At 39.9% G+C, this 18,424-nt stretch overlaps 3 protein-coding genes across 6 annotated transcripts; 2 read left to right on the forward strand and 1 right to left on the reverse strand.

Moving 5' to 3' along the window:
- On the forward strand, positions 1-4,948 carry LOC146671577 (ras-related C3 botulinum toxin substrate 1-like). 4 transcript variants are annotated; one of them, XM_085403839.1, is made up of 7 exons: positions 1-862; positions 1,005-1,228; positions 2,060-2,135; positions 2,386-2,503; positions 2,997-3,059; positions 4,140-4,299; positions 4,407-4,948. In XM_085403839.1, exons 2-7 carry the CDS (start codon positions 1,030-1,032, stop codon positions 4,535-4,537), a joined length of 747 nt encoding a protein of 248 aa, XP_085259965.1. In that variant the 5' UTR covers positions 1-862; positions 1,005-1,029; the 3' UTR covers positions 4,538-4,948. The 4 variants fall into 4 exon arrangements, with proteins under 4 accessions (XP_085259965.1, XP_085259966.1, XP_085259964.1 ...); XM_085403840.1 differs by having other exon boundaries at positions 1-853; XM_085403838.1 differs by having other exon boundaries at positions 1-1,228.
- Positions 4,949-6,712: 1,764 nt separating this feature from the next.
- Positions 6,713-11,523, forward strand: LOC146671578 (ras-related C3 botulinum toxin substrate 1-like). Its single transcript, XM_085405194.1, has 6 exons — positions 6,713-6,782; positions 8,037-8,108; positions 8,531-8,648; positions 8,923-8,985; positions 10,558-10,726; positions 10,832-11,523. Exons 1-6 carry the CDS (start codon positions 6,748-6,750, stop codon positions 10,960-10,962), a joined length of 588 nt encoding a protein of 195 aa, XP_085261320.1. The 5' UTR covers positions 6,713-6,747; the 3' UTR covers positions 10,963-11,523.
- Positions 11,524-15,351: 3,828 nt separating this feature from the next.
- On the reverse strand, positions 15,352-18,410 carry LOC146671579 (winged helix repair factor 1-like). Its single transcript, XM_085403844.1, has 7 exons — positions 18,251-18,410; positions 17,833-17,928; positions 17,603-17,745; positions 17,276-17,511; positions 16,865-16,962; positions 16,626-16,773; positions 15,352-15,810 (listed from the first exon to the last, which is right to left on the reverse strand). The coding sequence occupies exons 2-7, from the start codon at positions 17,924-17,926 to the stop codon at positions 15,765-15,767; spliced, it is 765 nt and encodes a 254-aa protein (XP_085259970.1). The 5' UTR covers positions 17,927-17,928; positions 18,251-18,410; the 3' UTR covers positions 15,352-15,764.
- Positions 18,411-18,424: the final 14 nt, after the last annotated feature.

Consider the following 18,424-nt stretch of genomic DNA (forward strand, 5'->3'; position numbering starts at 1 on the left):
GACTATATGTGTGTGTGTATTTCAAGCTTTTACAAGTAAAAAAAACTTCAAAACCTTTGCTCTGTCATCTCAAAGGTTTAACACACACCTGACCGCCTGCTGCTGTTCATTCAGCTCCACCATATTTAGCACCTAACAAACTTCAGTTTGTCTTTATGAAGGCAGTCGTGTCACCTTGCTGTCAACAAAGAGCTTGAAGTAACCATCTGTGAAGTTTTGTTGCCTCCACTTTTCATGTGCCATAACCTGTTTACACAGAAGTTAGACTCACTCACTTTGTTAATCTGACACCATCCGTTTTCAATTACCTCACTTAAAAAAAAAGCCAATAAAATCTTGTATGAGCATATGACTGTAAGTGTGGACGAAAGCCCGAAAGGTTCATTAAGAGACTTGCCTTATCGGAGGAATAATAACACTGTTACACAGTTGAAACAAAAACAATACAAGCGCGGCAAATTTTTTAAACCTCAGAAGCGGTTGCTGCTGCTACTTCCGGAGCAGCCCGTGAAATATGGGAATATATCCAGGAAGTTTATGAGTCAACTCGCATTAAAAGTTATGACGTTATCTGGAGCTCCTCCAAAAGGGAGTTTCAACTGGAATTCTCTTTAAATTCGGATTTTCCACTTGGAAAGTCCGAGAAGTCAAAGGATGCTGAATATGGAGCTGTCTGGCAGGAGGAAAAGAGGAAGACCACAGAGAAGATCCGTAGATGTAGCGAAGCAGGACATGCAGACGGTTGGGGTGACAGGAGAGGATGCAAGGTGTGGGGACAGATGGAGACCTTTAAAGGAAACAGACGAAGGAAGAAAGTGGGAGAAGTCCCACCAATCCCGACTTGTGACTCGAGGTGACAACAGTGCGTGCAAACAGTATATAACAAAACTGTAATACTTGAAGTCTCTAGTACCACCTGATGTGTACTTATGATCGAGCGGGCTCTATCCAGGAATATGTTACAACAGCAACAACAACGAAAAACATGCTTTGCTTTGTCGTAGCTCCTGATAGGCGGAGGCCTCCACCATGGTGCAAAAAAAAACCTGTTTTCCGAGCACTGGAACGCGGACGACATTCCCAGCGCAGCACCAGCATCCAACTTTCAAGGTTAAAGCAAGGCAGCATGATGAGAATGAGCTGTTGTTGGCTGGCTCCCGGGCTAACAGCATTTCTCCAGCTGCTACAGCACAATGCAACCCATTAAGTGTGTTGTCGTTGGAGACGGGTGAGTTCATTTCATATAAGTAGTTAATATTGATATTTTACAGGTGGTTAGCGATGCTGCAATTTCAAACTCGATGCTGACACATTAAAGGCAATTAATCACCACGGAATGTCGCATAAAATGAGATGAATATAAGGCAAAACCGTGTGAAGTGGTGAAGTCGGGAGCCGAAGTTTTTTGCTTTTTAATGTCCGTTAGTTACTTCAGCATCTAACTAGCCCTACAGAAGACGAGAGAGCATAAAGGGAGTAATATTTTTCTTATTTAGCAGATCATTTCAAATGCAACGTTTCTATCAGCTCAGCAAACATCAGCAAACACACAAACTTTTTATGTGCAGTTTGACTCAAAGTGTGTTGCTAGTTAAAGGTCCAGCTGTTGTATTTCACAGGGAGAAAAGAAAGAGCTAACTTCACTCAGCGAAAGATTAGAAAGACATACATCGATAATATCGATACCTACTCTGTTATTGGTATTGGACTGATACTAGCGCAATAGGATCAATACTTTTCTTTCCTCTAAGTTCAGTGTGGAACCCACTGAATTGTGGGTTTGTTTTATTTATTTATTTATTTATTTTATTTAACTAATTATTGTGGAAATAATTAGTTAACACATAATCCTAACTAACTACATGATCATTGATCAGTGGCCATTCACAGAGTGTTTATAAGCTTGGGGAAAACGTATAAAAGACTGAAGAAGTCACTTGGATGAGTGACGAAACGTTTCTCCCGCTGAAAACGCTACGTCCAGATGAACAGTAACAACTTTTGGTGAGTTTTTTGCCTTCTTTCAATAAATGCTAATCCAGCCTCTTCTTCATTCCAGAGCAGTGGGTAAGACCTGTCTGCTCATCGGCTACACCACCAATGCCTTTCCCGGAGAGGAAATCCCCTCTGTGTAAGTCAGTAATTGGTTTTTCATCCTCCTGCACAATCCTTACACAATCATGCTTGGCATCGCTTGACATCGTGTGAATTTTTTATATTAAAATTAGCCTTGCAGAGGATTTTAGAATCATAGGAGTGGAATAATGAAACAATAAATCAATCGATTTCCCTTGTTCTCCTGTTTTTTATTTTAGTAGAGGTAATGTTTTACCAGTTTATATTAAGCCTGAAGGTTTAGCTTCTACGCACTTCATTTTCTATCAGGTTCGACAACTACTCCACCAATGTTATGGTGGATGGGAAGTCAGTGAACCTGGGCCTTTGGGATACAGCAGGACAAGAAGACTACGACAGACTCCGCCCCCTTTCCTACCCAGAGACGGTACAACAACCACAACAAAAACATGATTACGTTCTGATTGTCAGCAATCACTCAATGTTGTGCTATAGTTCACTTACATTATTGTGCAAAAGTCTCCCCTCATTTCCTGATATCTCACTTCTAAGTCTTCTTGAGCAATAGTTCTACAGTGTTTATTTACTTATTTAATTAACCCATTTAAAAATCATGTATAAAAACGAACTTAAGCTGAGGGATGAACCACTGTTATGTCGACAGATTTTTAATTGTGTTTTCTAGCACTTTGTTACTATAAACCTGTTGCAAAAACATTATTTATTCCCATTTCTTTAGTTGAATTGACTAAAAATCTCAAACGTAACAATTTAACAGACATTTAAAAAAGTATTTCTGCACAAACAAGGTGATTTCCAAAGAGCTATTAGCTAAAGATTTGGCATAAAACTCAAAAACCCTTCTTAACAGGAAGTGGTTGTTACAGGCAGTGATTACTTCGGTATTTCTGTCTTACCAGAATGTGTTTCTCATCTGCTTTTCACTCGTGATGCCTGCCTCGTATGAAAACGTTCGTCATAAGGTGAGTAGTCGACATGTTGTTCATTCATTTCATGCCTGTGCTGCCAAACAGGCACAAGCAATTGTAGATGGAAAACTAATCAATAAGCTCATTGGGAAAATGCAGCTACAGTTCCTGAAAGATCCTAATATGATGGAAAGTAAAGTTGTAACTAACAGGAAGTTGTGTAGGTAATTATAGTACAGATTCCAACTTGTCATAAAATGAAAGGAACACAGGAAAGTGGAGACAGCTGACAAATGTTTATCTTAAGATAAACTTAAGCAAATTCTTATGCTTAAGAATTTGTCATCAAATTCTTACCCAATGTGTGAGGGTGTGTTGGGAGATCTGGCAGAGGACCTGGTCTACATATTATTTAGCTTGATATTAGACACATTTGTCAGTGTGTCACACTTGTTTCCCACTTAAGTTTAACACCATGTGCGGTATAACCACTTTCCATTGGAAAGGGTGTAAGAGACCAACACCAAACAAGACCAAGTTTTGTTTGTTTTCTATAAATTTTGAACTTGAAGATGTCAAACTTTGCCTATTCTTTGAATTATTGTAGCTTAGTAATGAACCAAATAGATAAATATTTACCCCCCCAAAAAAGGACTTCCACTAGGTTTACAAGAAACCGTCAATTAGTCACAATCCAAACAGCAGACAGAAAAGTCACTCATATCACCAAGTGGGCAAATGTCACTGGCTGATGGCACAAGTCACACCCCTACTCTAGGTGTGTTTGGCTGCGCAGAGGTTTCCCCCTTATAGCCAAGAGTTTTACTGGATCAGGATTTGGGGCAAAATGGTGCATTGTTTATTTGCAGTTCCATCAAAAAGTGTTTACTGAATTACATTTTCAGAGATAGTTTTGAGAGATCTTTACAGAAGTTAGGATAACAAAGACTGGAAATATTGGAAAATCTGGTTATTCTAGTTTTTGTGCACAGCTGGGATTCTTGGTTTGCATCTTTAGCAGGCTTCTCATGCAAATGGCAATTAGTTGCAGCACTGATAAAATAAAGTGTTCAAGATAACACTGAACGATCTAAAACATTATATCCCTAAATTGTAAATGTTATCTCTGTGTAGTGGTGCCATGAGGTGAGACACCATTGTCCCAACACTCCCATAATCCTCGTAGGCACCAAACTGGACCTGAGAGATGACAAGGACACCCTGGAGAAGCTGAAGAAGAATAAAATCTCTCCAATTACTTATTCTCAAGGAGTGGCCCTGTCCAAAGAGATTGGTAATGGCTTCAGTTATCTCTGATACTTTTTTAAATGGTTAATTATAATTCATGGAAGACAGCAGATTCCAGTAATAAACCAGCTGCCTTCTTTTTCCCGTCCTTAGGTTCTGTCCAGTACCTGGAGTGCTCAGCCCTGACGCAACGTGGCGTTAAAACTGTGTTTGATGAAGTCGTTCGGGCTGTCCTGTGCCCTTCACCCATCAAAAAGAAGGCAAATAAATGCTCTGTCCTCTAAGACTTCCTTCACTGGAACTGTTACAGGGGAACGTGACTGCTACTGGTGAGGGTGGCTGAAGAAATACAAGAAAAACACCAGTACACATGGACAAAAACAATGTATTTCTGTCCTTCCATAACAGTTTCCATGTTTCCATGTAACAGTTATACCAATACACTGTCACTAATACTTGGTTGCTTGATGGGAACACTTGTTGGCTGCCCCACCCCACAAGTTACTCAGCTACCCAGTACTCACCCCTAGACCGTGGTTGCCCTTCTAGTTATTTATATTAGATAGCTATTATTCAAAAAGTTATTTGAATTCATCTTTATTATGTCTTCCTCTTTACTTGTACAGTCAGTCTGAGCACTTCACTGTACGATATACTTCTATAACTGTGTATGTGACAAATAAAATTGAAACATTCTTGAAGACCTGGAATTTAAATGTGCTTACCTGGAAAGTGTGCTTGTGTTGATGAAACATCATTTTCACTACTAGCCATAGAATATCTCCATTTCTCATGCACTGCAGCGAGCTTGTGTCTGCTTGAGGCAGCTTAGTCACGTGACAACAACAAAACAGCAGAGCAGGGAGGAGGATGAGGAGTGATGTGTGCGTGTGTGTGTGTGTGTGTGTGTGTGTGTGTGTGTGTGTGTGTGTGTGTGTGTGTGTGTGTGTGTGTGAGGGCGAGATGAGTATGTCTGCACTGGCATGGTTACTGTTTGATGAAACAGCAGCAAAATGTTGAATTTAGAGTAGAAAAACACATTTAAGTTTCAATCCTGTCACACTATCGACCCGTCCACTCATATTGGCTTTTTTAAATATCTCAGATGTGGTGGCTGCTGTTGTGCTTCATAATTTATGAGTAAGCTCATGTTAAATGCTAGATAATATTATCTCAAGTTATAGTTATGAAGATATCTGGAGCTCCGAGTTGGAATTTCAACAGGAATTTCCCCCTTAAGTCAGATTTGCTACTCGGAAAGTCCAAGAAGTCAAAGGATGTCAAATATGGAGCTGTCTGGCAGGAAAAAAGAGAAAGACTACAGAGAAGATCCACGGATGTAGTGAAGGAGGAAGTGGAGAGGATTGGGGTGACAGGTGAGGATGGCAGCTCCTGCAGCGCAATGCAGAGCATTAAAAGTGTTGCTGTCTGAGGCGGGTGAGTTCACTTAATGTTAGTTTGTTTCACGCCTTTTTTTTCGTGACTCTAGCGAAATATCTAGGTCTCGATAACAAACATAATTTATAGTAGTGTAAATAAAATAAAAAATGACACCTATAGTTTTAGGTTGCTGGGCTTTTGGTGAGTTGGGATTAAACATTTGATTATACTAGTCAAATGTATTAATTAAAGTAAGCTGTCAGTATTTGTGTCTAGCTGCTCGCTGTACTGTCTTTAAGTGTAAAATTCATAAACTATATTCAAGTCAATTCAATTTTATTTATACGGCACCAAATCAGAACAACAACTATTATTATATGAGTATTGGTTTACACACATACACATTTGTATTAACTGCTAAAAAAATAAAGGAACACTTTAAAAACAAATCAGATCTCAATGGGCAAAATCATTAAAGATATTGAGTTATATATATATATATATATATATATATATATATATATATATATATATATATATATATATATATATACATATATATATATATATATATATATATTATACAAGTTATCTGGACTACAAATCAACATTTCAGCTGGAATTTCCCTCAAGTCAGAATTTCCACTTGGAAAGTCAGAGAAGTTAAAGGATTCTGAATGTGGAGCTGAGAGGCAGGAGGAAAAGAGGAAGACTGCAGAGAAGATGCATGGAAGGTGTAGAAGGAGCAACAAATGGAGACCGCTAAAAGGAGCTGCAGAAGGAAGAAGGTGGGAGAAGTCCTATTTCTCTCAACTTCAGAACCCAAGATGGACAACAGTGCATGCAAACAATATTAAAATGGCAATACTCTCTGTAGTACCACTGCTGCTGAATATCGGCTTCAATGGTTATATTTTAAGCGCACAACTAGTGATGGATGGATGGAGGGCTCCACCTTACCATGGAGCAAAAAACCTGTTTTCCTAGCTTTGACTGTAACACTGACGACACGCCCAGCCCCAGCGCCAGCATCCGACTTTCAAGGTAAACGCAAAGAAGCATGATAAGAAATAAGCTCCTGGGCTGACAGCATTCCTCCAGTTGCTGCAGCGCAATGCAGACCATTAAGTGTGTCGTCGTCGGAGACGGGTGAGTTCACTTACTCAATATAACTTTATTTTATTTTTTACACCTAGTTTTTACCTGTAAAATGTGATGGCTGTGGCTCAGAGCAGGTAGAGCAGGTCACCGACTGATTGGGAGGTTGCTGGGTTAACCCCGGGTGCTCCAGTTTGTGTGCAAATGCCCTTAGGCCAGATATAAAATCCAAGTTGCTCTCCGATGTGTCCACCTGAGTGTAAATGTTACACTGAAAGCACAGAAAAAGGTGTTTGTATGAATGAGTGAACAAGGCTTTGAGTGCTCAGAGGCAGTGAAGAGTCAGTCCATTTTCATTACATTAGCTAGATATTTAGGATTGTCATGCTACTACTAAAGTTTTCTGTTGTAGTGCAAGAAAGACAAAAAAACATCACTACTTTTTGGCTGCCATGCTTCTGGTGACAAGTTTTTATTTATATTCTTCATATCTGGCTTTCAAGGCAATTCAGAAAAGAAAGATTTTTCTTATCCTGAGACAGGTGGGAAACTGGAAAAGGGGAGAACAAATAAAGGCAAAAAACCACACTGTCTACAACAGATGAAAAATATCTGAAAGTCATGGCCTTAAGACAGAAAAAACAAATCCAGCAAGGAGATGGGTCTGGCCCTTCAGCTGATCAGTTACTGTTTGCCAAAGCCGCATCAGACATAATCTTTTTCGCATGGTGGCTGTCAGTAATTTACACAAGAACTGGACTTTAAATCAGTCGCAACAGGTTCAGGTCATCAAATATTGGCTTTTGGGCTTGTACATTTGTGCATGTTTCAGTAAACTGTTGCTACATCCCATATTCATTTCAAACTATAAAGAAATGATTACTCAGGACTTTTGCACATTACTATAACTGTGTTATGTTGTTATATTAACACTGTTTATTAAAATAACTGTATAACACAACTGATAACATCTGCTCCCACATTAAAGTTACTGTGTTATGATTAGCTATAGCTGCTACTTTAATGCTAACATTTACTGATAGTTAAACAGCTAGCATTCACATGTGTACCAGATACTTCTGATAACTGTCGTGTTGTGATAAGTGTTGTTCAGTAATGTGGATGTCAGCTACTGTTCATATGTTCAGCTGCCAGTGAGGGGAGGGGCTGTGTGCCTGCCTAAATAGTTTTGGCAACCTGAGTCCAGTGTAACAAAGTTGATTGTCCATCAGTTCAGACACAGCATTGTTGTTGTTTTTTTGCCTTCTCTCAGTAAATGCTAATCCAGCTTCTTCTCACCTACAGAGAAGTAGGTAAGACCTGTCTGCTCATCAACTACACCACCAAAGCCTTTCCTGGAGAGTACATCCCCACAGTGTGAGTATCTCACTTTGCAGTGCAGTGAGTATTTATTTATTTATTAAAGCAAGATTAGCAAACAGTGATCAGGCTCCACCCTCCTTTAAAATCAGTGCATATGAAAATTTGGCTTGCAGAGGAGCTTACAATCACAGCAGTGGACTGTAACTAGACCAGAAATACATGTTACAGGATGTTATGAGGAAACCCTTCAGCCTATCTCATTCTGATCTTAGCTGTTACTGTAACTGTGGCATGAAGTCATTGATAAACAAGCTTCCCAGTGAGTGAAATTTAAGAGAGCAGACGCCATAAAAGTCTACAATAAGGCAGATAAGATATCAACTTCCACTTCAGTTGTTTTTTTCAGTAGTTATATTTTGACAGTCTATATAAAGCCAGAAGGGTTTGGTTTATTTGTGCTTCATCACTTCTGTCAGGTTCGACAACTACTCCGCCAATGTTATGGTGGATGGGAAGCCGGTGAGCCTGAACCTTTGGGATACAGCAGGACAAGAAGACTATGACAGACTCCGCCCCCTTTCCTACCCACAGACGGTACAACGACCACAAAAAGAAAGATTACACAATGTTGTGCTATACTTCACTTACATTACTGTGCAAAAGATTTGAGTCACTCCTTAGTTCTTTATATTTCACTTCCAGTGAAGTAAGATGTTCCTATGATTTTTTTAAAAGTGGTCTTCAGCAGTAGTTCTCCATGCTTTCTGAAGGTCTTTAAGTTTTCCGTTGGACATTGGCAGCTTTTTCACTGATTTTCAAAATATAAAGAATTGAGGCTCTGACTGTTTTGCTTTCTTTGTCTTACCAGGACATTTTTCTCATCTGCTTTTCCCTCGTGTCTCCTGCGTCATTTGAAAATGTCCGTAATAAGGTGAGTAGTCGCTATATTATGGAAAGGTGGCTGCACAATGTCATCCTATTAAGGTTTTACTAATGAAGTACTGACAGTGTCAGTACTGTCATATCAATATCATGACATTTACTTATATTGTGCCTGTGCTGCAAAGCAAGCACAAGCTGCTGTGGATCAAGACCTAACCATAAATTCAAAGGAAAAATGTAACTATATGTCCCAAAGGATTCTATCATGATGGAAAGTAGAAACCGCAACTACAAATTAATTTTATTAGTGAATAATGTCTCAGTTAATTTCTATTAAGTAGTGAGTTTTCATAAAACCAGAAAACGACAAGAAAGTGGAAAAGGGCGACAAAATATTTAGCATTTTTTTACTTTTAAAATGTGCCATCAAAATTAGGTTAGGCATATTTTCTCTTAATAAAAAAGTTTTTTTTACTAAGTGTGAGTACTCTGAAGTGTGACATATGCCAACTAAGCAGCCCACTGCAAGCAGCCAGGAGTAGCAGACTGGATCTCCAAGGTGGAAATCACTGCTGAGAACACAAATGGTCGTCTCACATTTGCCAAAAAGCATCTGGATGATCCCCAAGACCCACAGCATTTCATAAGAACACCATCATACCAACAGTCAAACATGGTGGTGCTAGTATGAGGGTCTGGGCTGCTTTGCTGCTTCAGGACCTGAACAACTTGTTGCAATTGATGGAACCATGAATTCTGCTTTCTACCAGAAAATCCTGAAGAATTTTTGGCCATCAGTTCATGCCCTGAGACTCAAGAGGTCTTGGATTATACAGAAGGGCGATGATCCAAAAAACACCAGCATGTCCACCTCTGTATGGCTCAAAGAAACAAAATTAAGATTTTGGAGTCAAAGTCTGGATTTCAACCTGACTGAGATGATTAGGTAACCTTAAACAGGGCTTTCATGCTTGCAAACCCTCCAGTGGGGCTGAATGAAAACAATTCGGCAGAGAAGAGTGGGTCAAAATTCCTCCACAGTGATGTGAAGTACTCATTGGCAGTTATTACAAATGCTTGATTGCAGTTCTTGCTGCCAAGGATGGCACTACCAGTTATTAGGTTTAGGGGCAATTGCTTTATCACAGTTATTTTAGATAATCTAATGTGTACCAATGCTGACCTATTGCTCTGGCTTTGGATTTCAAAGGTGTCTTACTCCCGTCTTCCCCCTTTAAAAGAAACTTCTTTTGTTTTTTATTTTTTAAATAATGTATCAACTGTATGGCATTGTATGTTTGTAGCCAGGTAATAAGCATTATTTTGTAACATTTAGAGTTAAAGCCTTCAAATAACCAGTCGAACTCACATCCACACCTACAGCCAAATTAGATTCACCACTTAATCCAACATAAATGTCTTTGAGTTGTAGGAGGAAACCCTCAAAAGCACAGGGAGAACATACAAGCTCCATTTAGGAATGCTCCACATGATTCATTCACCAAAAATCAAAAGAATGACAATGCAAATAGGAAGTAGCTGCAGCTTCACTAAAATAAAGTGTTCAAGGTGGTGCAGGCCGAGCTGGGAAGTTAAACTCATAAACATTGTCTCTTTGCAGTGGATTCATGAGGTGAGACACCATTGTCAGAACACTCCCATAATCCTCGTGGGGACCAAAATGGATCTGAGAGATGACAAAGACGCTTTAGAGAAGCACAAGAAGGAGAAGAAGACTAATATCTCTCCCATTAACTACCCTGATGGACTGGCCCTGTCCAAAGAGATTGGTAATGGCTTCAGTTATCTCTAATACTTTTTCTTTTAAATCATCACGGAAGACGGCAGATTCCAGTAATAAACCTGGAATCTGGCTCTCTGTTTCCTGTCTTCAGGTTCTGTCAAGTACCTGGAGTGCTCAGCTTTTACTCAACGTGGTGTTAAAACTCTGTTTGATGAGGCCATCAGGATTGCCGTGTCCCCTCCACCTATCACCAAGAAGACAAAGAAGTGCCTTCTCCTCTAAGACTTCACTGAAACAGTGTATTTCAGATTCTGTCCTTCAATGTGTGCATCAGTTATACAGTTGTAAGGTCAATTTTAGGAGACATTGCTTCCTAAAAGTGTATACTGATTTTTGGTAGTAGAAATGTTTTCAAATAGACTGTACACATGCTGTATTTTAGCCGAAAAGAAATTCTTTGATCTGTTGTCTCTTTAAAACACAGCTGACAGTCGGCTGCTGTTTCCTGCTCAACCACATCAAGCATTTATAAGTTAAAAACGCCACTTTCTCTCTATGGAAGCAGGCGTGTCAACAAAGAGCTTGAACTTGAACTAACCACCTGTGAAGTTTGGAGTAACGTCTTTACTGGTAATTAATTATTTGCCTTAATGGTTCATGTTAATTCACTCCCATGAAGTAAATGAAGTCTGAAGCAGAGAGAAATGAATGTTGTATACGCTTAGCTTTATGAAGAAAAGCTATTGTGCTCTTTTGTTTTGTTTTTTAAAGCCAAGAAATTCCCCTAAAACAGGTTCTGTTTGTTTTCCTTTGAGCCAAAATGGCAAAAATGGCTGAAGTGTTGCTGACTCACTTATTCTTGTGAATCTTTCATTTATACCATACTGAAAAAATAAAGATTCACCATTATTCGAACATATTTTAATGTAAATAAAAATGTACATTTTTCTCCCGATCACTGATGTAATTAGTTAGAGCAATAAAATAAGATTAGATGTACGTTTTGGGCAACATATTAAACCACAAGAATAACACTTAAAAATATATTTTGCATTATGCTTTTAGAAAAAATCAATTAATGACACTGTCTCAGAAATATCTTCATTAATATACACTCAACTGCTCATCAACACAAAATCTATCCAGACAGTCCTTACAGACAAATAAGCTCAAGACGACTTCCCTGAAGCTCAACCGGAGAATCAGAATAAGCAAGAAAACTGATTTACGTTACTTGTTTGAACCAGATTACTCTGCTTAAACTTCTTCCCTTGCAACCTGAAACCAGATAAGCAGTACATATCAAATGGATGGATGGATCCTGATGCTGCTGGTGGTGTGGGGGCAATTTTCTTCACACACCCGAGTACCAACACCACAGTCTACCTGAGTATTGTTGCTGACCAAGTCCACTTCTTTATGACCACAGCATACCCATCTTCCGACTGCTTCCAGCAGGATAACACACCTCGTCACAAAGCTCAAATCATCTCAAAGTAGTTTCTCAAACATGTCAGTGAGTTCACTGCACTTCAGTGCCCTCCACAGATCTCAGTTGAGTAGAGCACTTTTGGAATGTGGTAGAATGAGAGTCTGTTGGGAGAAAACTCTGTAAAAAACCCAGGAGAAATAAAGACACAATGAGACAAGGTTACTTTTTATGCTTTAACGTGCGCACGGGTGAGCTGCAAAGAACAACTCACGACCATGAACAGAGGCTTGGCATTTTTATAGGCACAAATCACAGAGACAGTGAGAACAGGATAAGAAAATGATAAACAGATAAAATAAACAACTCCATATGTGGCGCTAGTCTCGTCAGCAGAGAGCTGGGAGAAAGCTGTGAGAGATAAAACAATCTAAAACAATATGTCCCAAAACAATATGTCTTTGCTGGGAAAGTCTAAAAGGATAATTCTAAACTAATCTAACCATAGACAAAGGGCATCTTTGTACATTTAAAAGAAGGTAAAGAAACATAGAATCATTTTTCCTGTAACAGAGTCTCATCGTGGATCTGCAGCAACTGTGTGAAAGTATCATATCAATATGGCTGAAATTCTCTGAGGAATGTTTGCAGTGCCTTGGTGAATCTGTGCAATGAAGAATTAAAGCAGTTCTACTCTGTAGATGGGCCAGTGATCATCAGTTTTTGACCATCAGAGATATAAAGAAATTTTGTAAACCTTTTGACTGACCCTAATGTTTTTTTGAGGGTTAAAGTTTGAGTTAGATTCGGGTTAAGGTAAGGGCTCGTCACCAATTTGTAACTGTTACAGTTGAGAATGAAAGTGGAGCACTAAATGTATTGAGCCCCACTCTTAAAAGAAACTCAAAGTCTTGACACTTTCTGTAAAATTATATTTAAGTTTTGTTTTTTAGAGCATGTTTTATGCCAACTTGTCCAAGTATAGAATAGGCTTGGTTGGTGCTAACAGACATCGTTTTATCTACACTCAACAAAAATATAAACGCAACACCTTTGTTACTGCTCCCATTCCCCATGGGATGGACGTAGAGACCTAAAATTCATTCCAGATACACAATATAACCATCCCTCCCAAACAGTGGTCACAAATCAGTCCAAATGTGTGGTAGTGGGCACATCTGCTATTGAGATAATCCATCCCACCTCACAGGTGTGCCACATCAGGATGCTGATCTGACATCATGAGTAGTGCACAGGTGTACCTCAGACTGCCCACAACAAAAGGCCACCCTGGAATGTGCAGTTTTTTGCGCTATTGGGGGTCTGGGGACCCAGAACCGGTCAGTATCTGGTGTGACCACCATTTGCCTCATGCAGTGCAACACATCGTTGCATGGAGTCTATCAGATTGTCAATTGTGGCCTGTGGAATGTTGGTCCACTCCACTTCAATGGCTGTGCGAGGTTGTTGGATATTCGTGGGAACTGGTACACGCTGTCGTATACGCCGGTCAAGCACATCCCGAACATGCTCAATGGGTGACATGTCCGGTGAGCATGCTGGCCATGCAAGAACTGGGACATTCTCAGCTGCCATCTGCCCTGAACAATGTGAACCATGATTCATCCGTGAAGCGTACACCTCTCCAACGTGCCAGACGCCATCGAATGTGAGCATTTGCCCACACAAGTCTGTTACGGCGACGAGCTGGAGTCAGGTCAAGACCCCGATGAGGACGACGGGCATGCAGTTGAGCGTCCCTGAGACGGTTTCTGACAGTTTGTGCAGAAATTGTTTGGTTGTGCAAACCAATTGTTCCAGCAGCTGTCTGGGTGGCTGGTCTCAGACGATCTTGGAGGTGAATCTGCTGGATGTGGAGGTCCTGGGCTGGTGTGGTTACACGAGGTCTGCGGTTGTGAGGCCGGTTGGATGTGCTGCCATATTCTCTGAAACGCCTGTGGAGACAGCTTATGGTTGAGAAATGAACATTCAATGCACGGGCGACAGATCTGGTTGACATTCCTGCTGTCAGCATGCCAATTGCACGCTCCCTCATTGCTTGTGGCATCTGTGGCATTTTGCTGTGAGACAAAACTGCACATTCCAGGGTGGCCTTTTGTTGTGGGCAGTCTGAGGTACACCTGTGCACTACTCATGATGTCAGATCAGCATCCTGATGTGGCACACCTGTGAGGTGGGATGGATTATCTCAATATAGCAGATGTGCCCACTACCACACATTTGGACTGATTTGTGACCACTGTTTGGGAGGGATGGTTATATTGTGTATCTGGAATGAATTTTAGGTCTCTACGTCCATCCCATGGGGAATGGGAGCAGTAACAAAGGTGTTGCGTTTATATTTTTGTTGAGTGTAACTAGTCACAGAACTGATAACTCTGAAGAAAAGAAGGATACTAAAACTACAAAAGCAATCTAGGGAGTTACCCTTGTACTGCATATGACAGCAACAACTGGTTTTATCCATTGTTGGCTAGCTGCACTGAAACAGGAGAATCCACCTGTCAGTGGGAGTTTTGTAGAACTATAAATGAGGACTGTGTTGGGGAAAGCCTCTTTGGTGCATTTGTGGCTCACTGGAGTCAGACACTGTCCCCTTTGTGTTTGATATTTTCTTGTGGGGATGGGTTGACAGACATAGCGGTGCAATCAGCTGGTAGAGCAGAGCTCCACAAAATATGATCACAACTATTTTGTGCAATTTTACAGTGTAATTTAACCCCCAGTTTTCACTGTTCAGTTATTCTTTTAACAAACACTTCCAAACTGTTTACAAAAGGTTACAAGGAAGTTTCCAAATAAAGTGGACTCAATGTAACTATAATATCTATGACATCAATGTAGTCAAAAGATCAAATCTGCACACACGCACACAGAGTGGAGCAGTCACGTTGGGGAAAACCTAGAAGGAAAAAAACAACTTTTAGCTTAAAAATAGAACTTCTAATCTCAAGCTCAGTCCTGCACTTGTATTCCATACATACACTGTGAGGTTTTGGACGAGATGAGTGAAAAACAATTCCTGGGAATTATTAGTGGGACATGAAAAATCCTGTCTGAAGCTCTCAGGAAAAGGGGCCTGTTCAAAACAATTAATGAGCTTGACCCTTCTAAGGGTTTGAAATACAGTTAAGTACGGGCAAAGGATGAATGCTGCACACAAGTGATGCTGACTGAGCACAAAAACAGAAAAGACAACATGAGAGAAGCAGCGAACAAAAAATGATGTAATCCGTTTTACTTAAAGGTGACACAGTTTCAAGCTTTGACAGGCGGGACATTATTTGGTTTTGGAAAACTGACCTTCAAGTTTCAAACAGGATGTTGGGAAATCTCATTTATTTGTAACAAAGCATTTTGTTTCCTGAAAACACTCAGCACAGAGGCAATGATTGCCATTAGGTTGTAAACTCCATGTAGACAAGGAATCTCATATGTGATGCAAAGAAATGTAAATAAATCTTATTACAAGATAAACCAAAACTTGACAACGTCTCGTCATCATAGGTCATTAGTAGAACATTTGGCACAGAATCTGCACTTGAATACTTAAATTAGTCCATTCAGTCTTTTTATAAACACTTTTCATTCCGTTCATAAATTTCTCATCGTCCGTCAGCGCCTGACGTCAGCCTCACGAATCCACAGATCGCAACAGGGTCCCTGAAGTTGTCGGTATGCTGGAAAGAAAGAAAGCATTCATTAAAATCAGTGGGATCAGACGAAAACATGACTCGAGTTAGGCGGAAAACAAGTCAGATTGTTTTGGACGTTAAAGAAAAGGAACCACACTTCAAGACAGACGTAATTTTAAAGATCAAGAGTTGTTAAAACTGTTTGACAGTAACACGCACACATTAGTGACCATAAAGACTAATAATCCTGTAAATAGACCAAATGGGAAAAAGGAAACCTTTGGGAAAGGCAGAACACCATCATACATTTTGGATCTGTTACCACCAAACACCAAATCTTTCTAGAAAAGTGAAATTGGAAATGTCAGATGATGCCATTTGTTGGTACATCACAAAGAACTTCATCTGATTAGAGTAGTTTCGTGATAATAAAACTACACATTAAATGTAATATGAGGTGATCCATTTATAAGAGGTTAACACATGAAAGTGTTATAAACTTAAACTCCTGTCTTTGAATTGTTTTTTCTACAGCCCTTTAAATTTGGCCTGTATAAGCTATACTAGCAAATTTTTAAGCTAATTATCGCTCAACTGAATGTGAGATTATTTTGAAATTCCACATTGCTGAAGTCATAGTACCAGATACTTGACCTAAAAAAGTTTTGAAAGACACAGGTCTAGTCTCCCTGGACTTTTTTCAGAGAAATCAAAGATGGTCGGATTGGGAGTTTCTTAAATTTAGTCCAGTTACTGAAATACGATTGAGAGCAGCTGTATTTAATGCCTTAACAGGTGGTTAAACTGACCTACTAAGATAAAGGTAAGGAAAGGAGGTAAAAAGCATCCAGTCGTATTACCTCTCTACCAGCTCTGCGCCAACAATGTCATAAATGTGGTATTTCATATGGAATTTCACTTGTGAATTCGTCCGCCGCTCCTCGATTTCTGCCTTTAAGACTTCGCCGTATTTGGACTTCTTAACCATGCTGAGCACTGCTTTACGGCCTAACGGCAAAATGAGAACAAAGACATTAATGGGTGTCGTAACTAAAGGAAATCGCTGTTACGATTCAATCAAGTGAGATTCAACACCAACCTTTTATGAAGTACTTTGTGAATTTGCCAGAGTTGGGAATGGAAAGCCACCAGCTGCCTGCATCCCTCACAGTCAGGACCCCAGACTTAACCAGCTGCCTGTGTGTGGGGAGAAAACAGATTCTGAGTTGATCTTTATCTTTCAGAATGGCCAAGTCAGAGGTTACACATTCATTCAATAATGCCAAGCACAAAGTTATGGAAATCGGTATAAACAGCTTTAATGCCACAGAAAATGTTATTCTCTGCTACCCCTTTAAATAAATGTCAAACTCTTTCAGTCATTGTCAGCAGTGTTGCTTTACTTTTTATTTATCTAGGAAGTTAAATGTTAAACTATGTCCAAGATAGAAGGTTTGGGAATGATAAAGCTAAATAATAAACGCATGCAATATATGGGTGTCTTTCATACGTTATCTCAGAGTCTGTGAAGAGAAACTCCTTCAGCATTTTGTCTTTCGTGAAGCTCAGATCTGTGCAAGCGGACACCACTTTCTCCAAGAACCTCTCCACGGTGGCTCTTGTGGTTTTGCCCTCCTCTCCCGCCAGCACTTTGGCCTTGTAGTCAGAAGTAAAAACCAGCCCAAAGGCTTCTGCGTCGAACCCGAGCTGGAACATCAGCAGATCTCCTCGTTCACGCATCTTATTCTGTTACCGATGACAGCAACGAGTTGTATTTCACATCTGAATCTGCAGAAATGATTACACATACATTTCTAGCACTTAAAATCCACCTTACCACCTCCTTGTCCACCAAAGTCTTGTCACTGTGTAAGCTGTAGAGCTGGTGCTTCAGCACAATTTGAGGCAGTGCATCATTGAAGAGCTTTCTGGGAAATAGGGTCATGAGGTACTCCAGACTGGATTTAATGTCAGCTGGTCCTTTTAAAGTGAAGAAATGACAGTGTGAACTTCAAATGAAGAGTTTTTTGATCACGTTATTGTAGATTTTTTAGGAGTCACACCCACCATCTTCAGCAGCAGTAGCTCCAAATTGTTCTGTGCCATTTCTTCTCTTCTTCAGATTGAAAGCGTCTGAAATCAGAGCCCGTTTCCTGCTCATACCTGAAGGAGAAATTTGCACCTGTTCACTCCAAGATGCTGCTTTTCTAGCTACACAACGCAGAGCCTATTAAAAGACCTTTAAATGGTCAATCATATCATTATTTCCTACTAATTAAGAATAATGCCCCACAGTCAAGATCCACTCCTTTGCCAATTTCTGATGAATGAATTATAAGACATAATCTCATATTTTCCATAAAGGTACGCTCAGAAAACAAGTTTTGTTAGGTTAAAAACACTACACCGTTAGCCATGCTAACGCTAGCTCGTTTATCAACATTAGACCGAGCTATTTGAACTCGAAAATAATTTTCGTCCTTACCTGATGAATAAACCCAATAATAATGTTTTTTTTTTCTTTTCTTTTACATCACTTTATTCTCTGCCAGAGCCACAAACCAGCCCAACAGCTACAGGGAACTGCTACAACTCTTCTTTTCACGGATATTTACAGTGTTTTTAGAGGAAGTGTCGCCGCTAACACCGAGCAGCGGAT

This window comes from Rhamphochromis longiceps, linkage group LG4, assembly GCF_057381845.1.
Source record: "Rhamphochromis longiceps isolate RC_006_pf linkage group LG4, R_longiceps_female_GT1.1, whole genome shotgun sequence".
Taxonomy (NCBI): domain Eukaryota; kingdom Metazoa; phylum Chordata; class Actinopteri; order Cichliformes; family Cichlidae; genus Rhamphochromis; species Rhamphochromis longiceps.

Excerpts from the sequence above, each read along its gene's own strand:
- LOC146671577 (XM_085403838.1), top strand. The coding sequence starts at position 1,030 with ATGGTGCAAAAAAAAACCTGTTTTCCGAGCACTGGAACGCGGACGACA. Across the intron at positions 2,504-2,996 it reads CCCTTTCCTACCCAGAGACG|AATGTGTTTCTCATCTGCTT; the intron begins GTACAACAACCA and ends CTGTCTTACCAG. Across the intron at positions 4,300-4,406 it reads GGCCCTGTCCAAAGAGATTG|GTTCTGTCCAGTACCTGGAG; the intron begins GTAATGGCTTCA and ends TCCCGTCCTTAG.
- LOC146671578 (XM_085405194.1), top strand. The coding sequence starts at position 6,748 with ATGCAGACCATTAAGTGTGTCGTCGTCGGAGACGG. Across the intron at positions 8,649-8,922 it reads CCCTTTCCTACCCACAGACG|GACATTTTTCTCATCTGCTT; the intron begins GTACAACGACCA and ends TTGTCTTACCAG. Across the intron at positions 8,986-10,557 it reads TTGAAAATGTCCGTAATAAG|TGGATTCATGAGGTGAGACA; the intron begins GTGAGTAGTCGC and ends GTCTCTTTGCAG.
- LOC146671579 (XM_085403844.1), bottom strand. The coding sequence starts at position 17,926 with ATGAGCAGGAAACGGGCTCTGATTTCAGACGCTTTCAATCTGAAGAAG. Across the intron at positions 16,774-16,864 it reads CACAAAGTACTTCATAAAAG|GCCGTAAAGCAGTGCTCAGC; the intron begins GTTGGTGTTGAA and ends TTTTGCCGTTAG. Across the intron at positions 15,811-16,625 it reads GGCGCAGAGCTGGTAGAGAG|CATACCGACAACTTCAGGGA; the intron begins GTAATACGACTG and ends CTTTCTTTCCAG.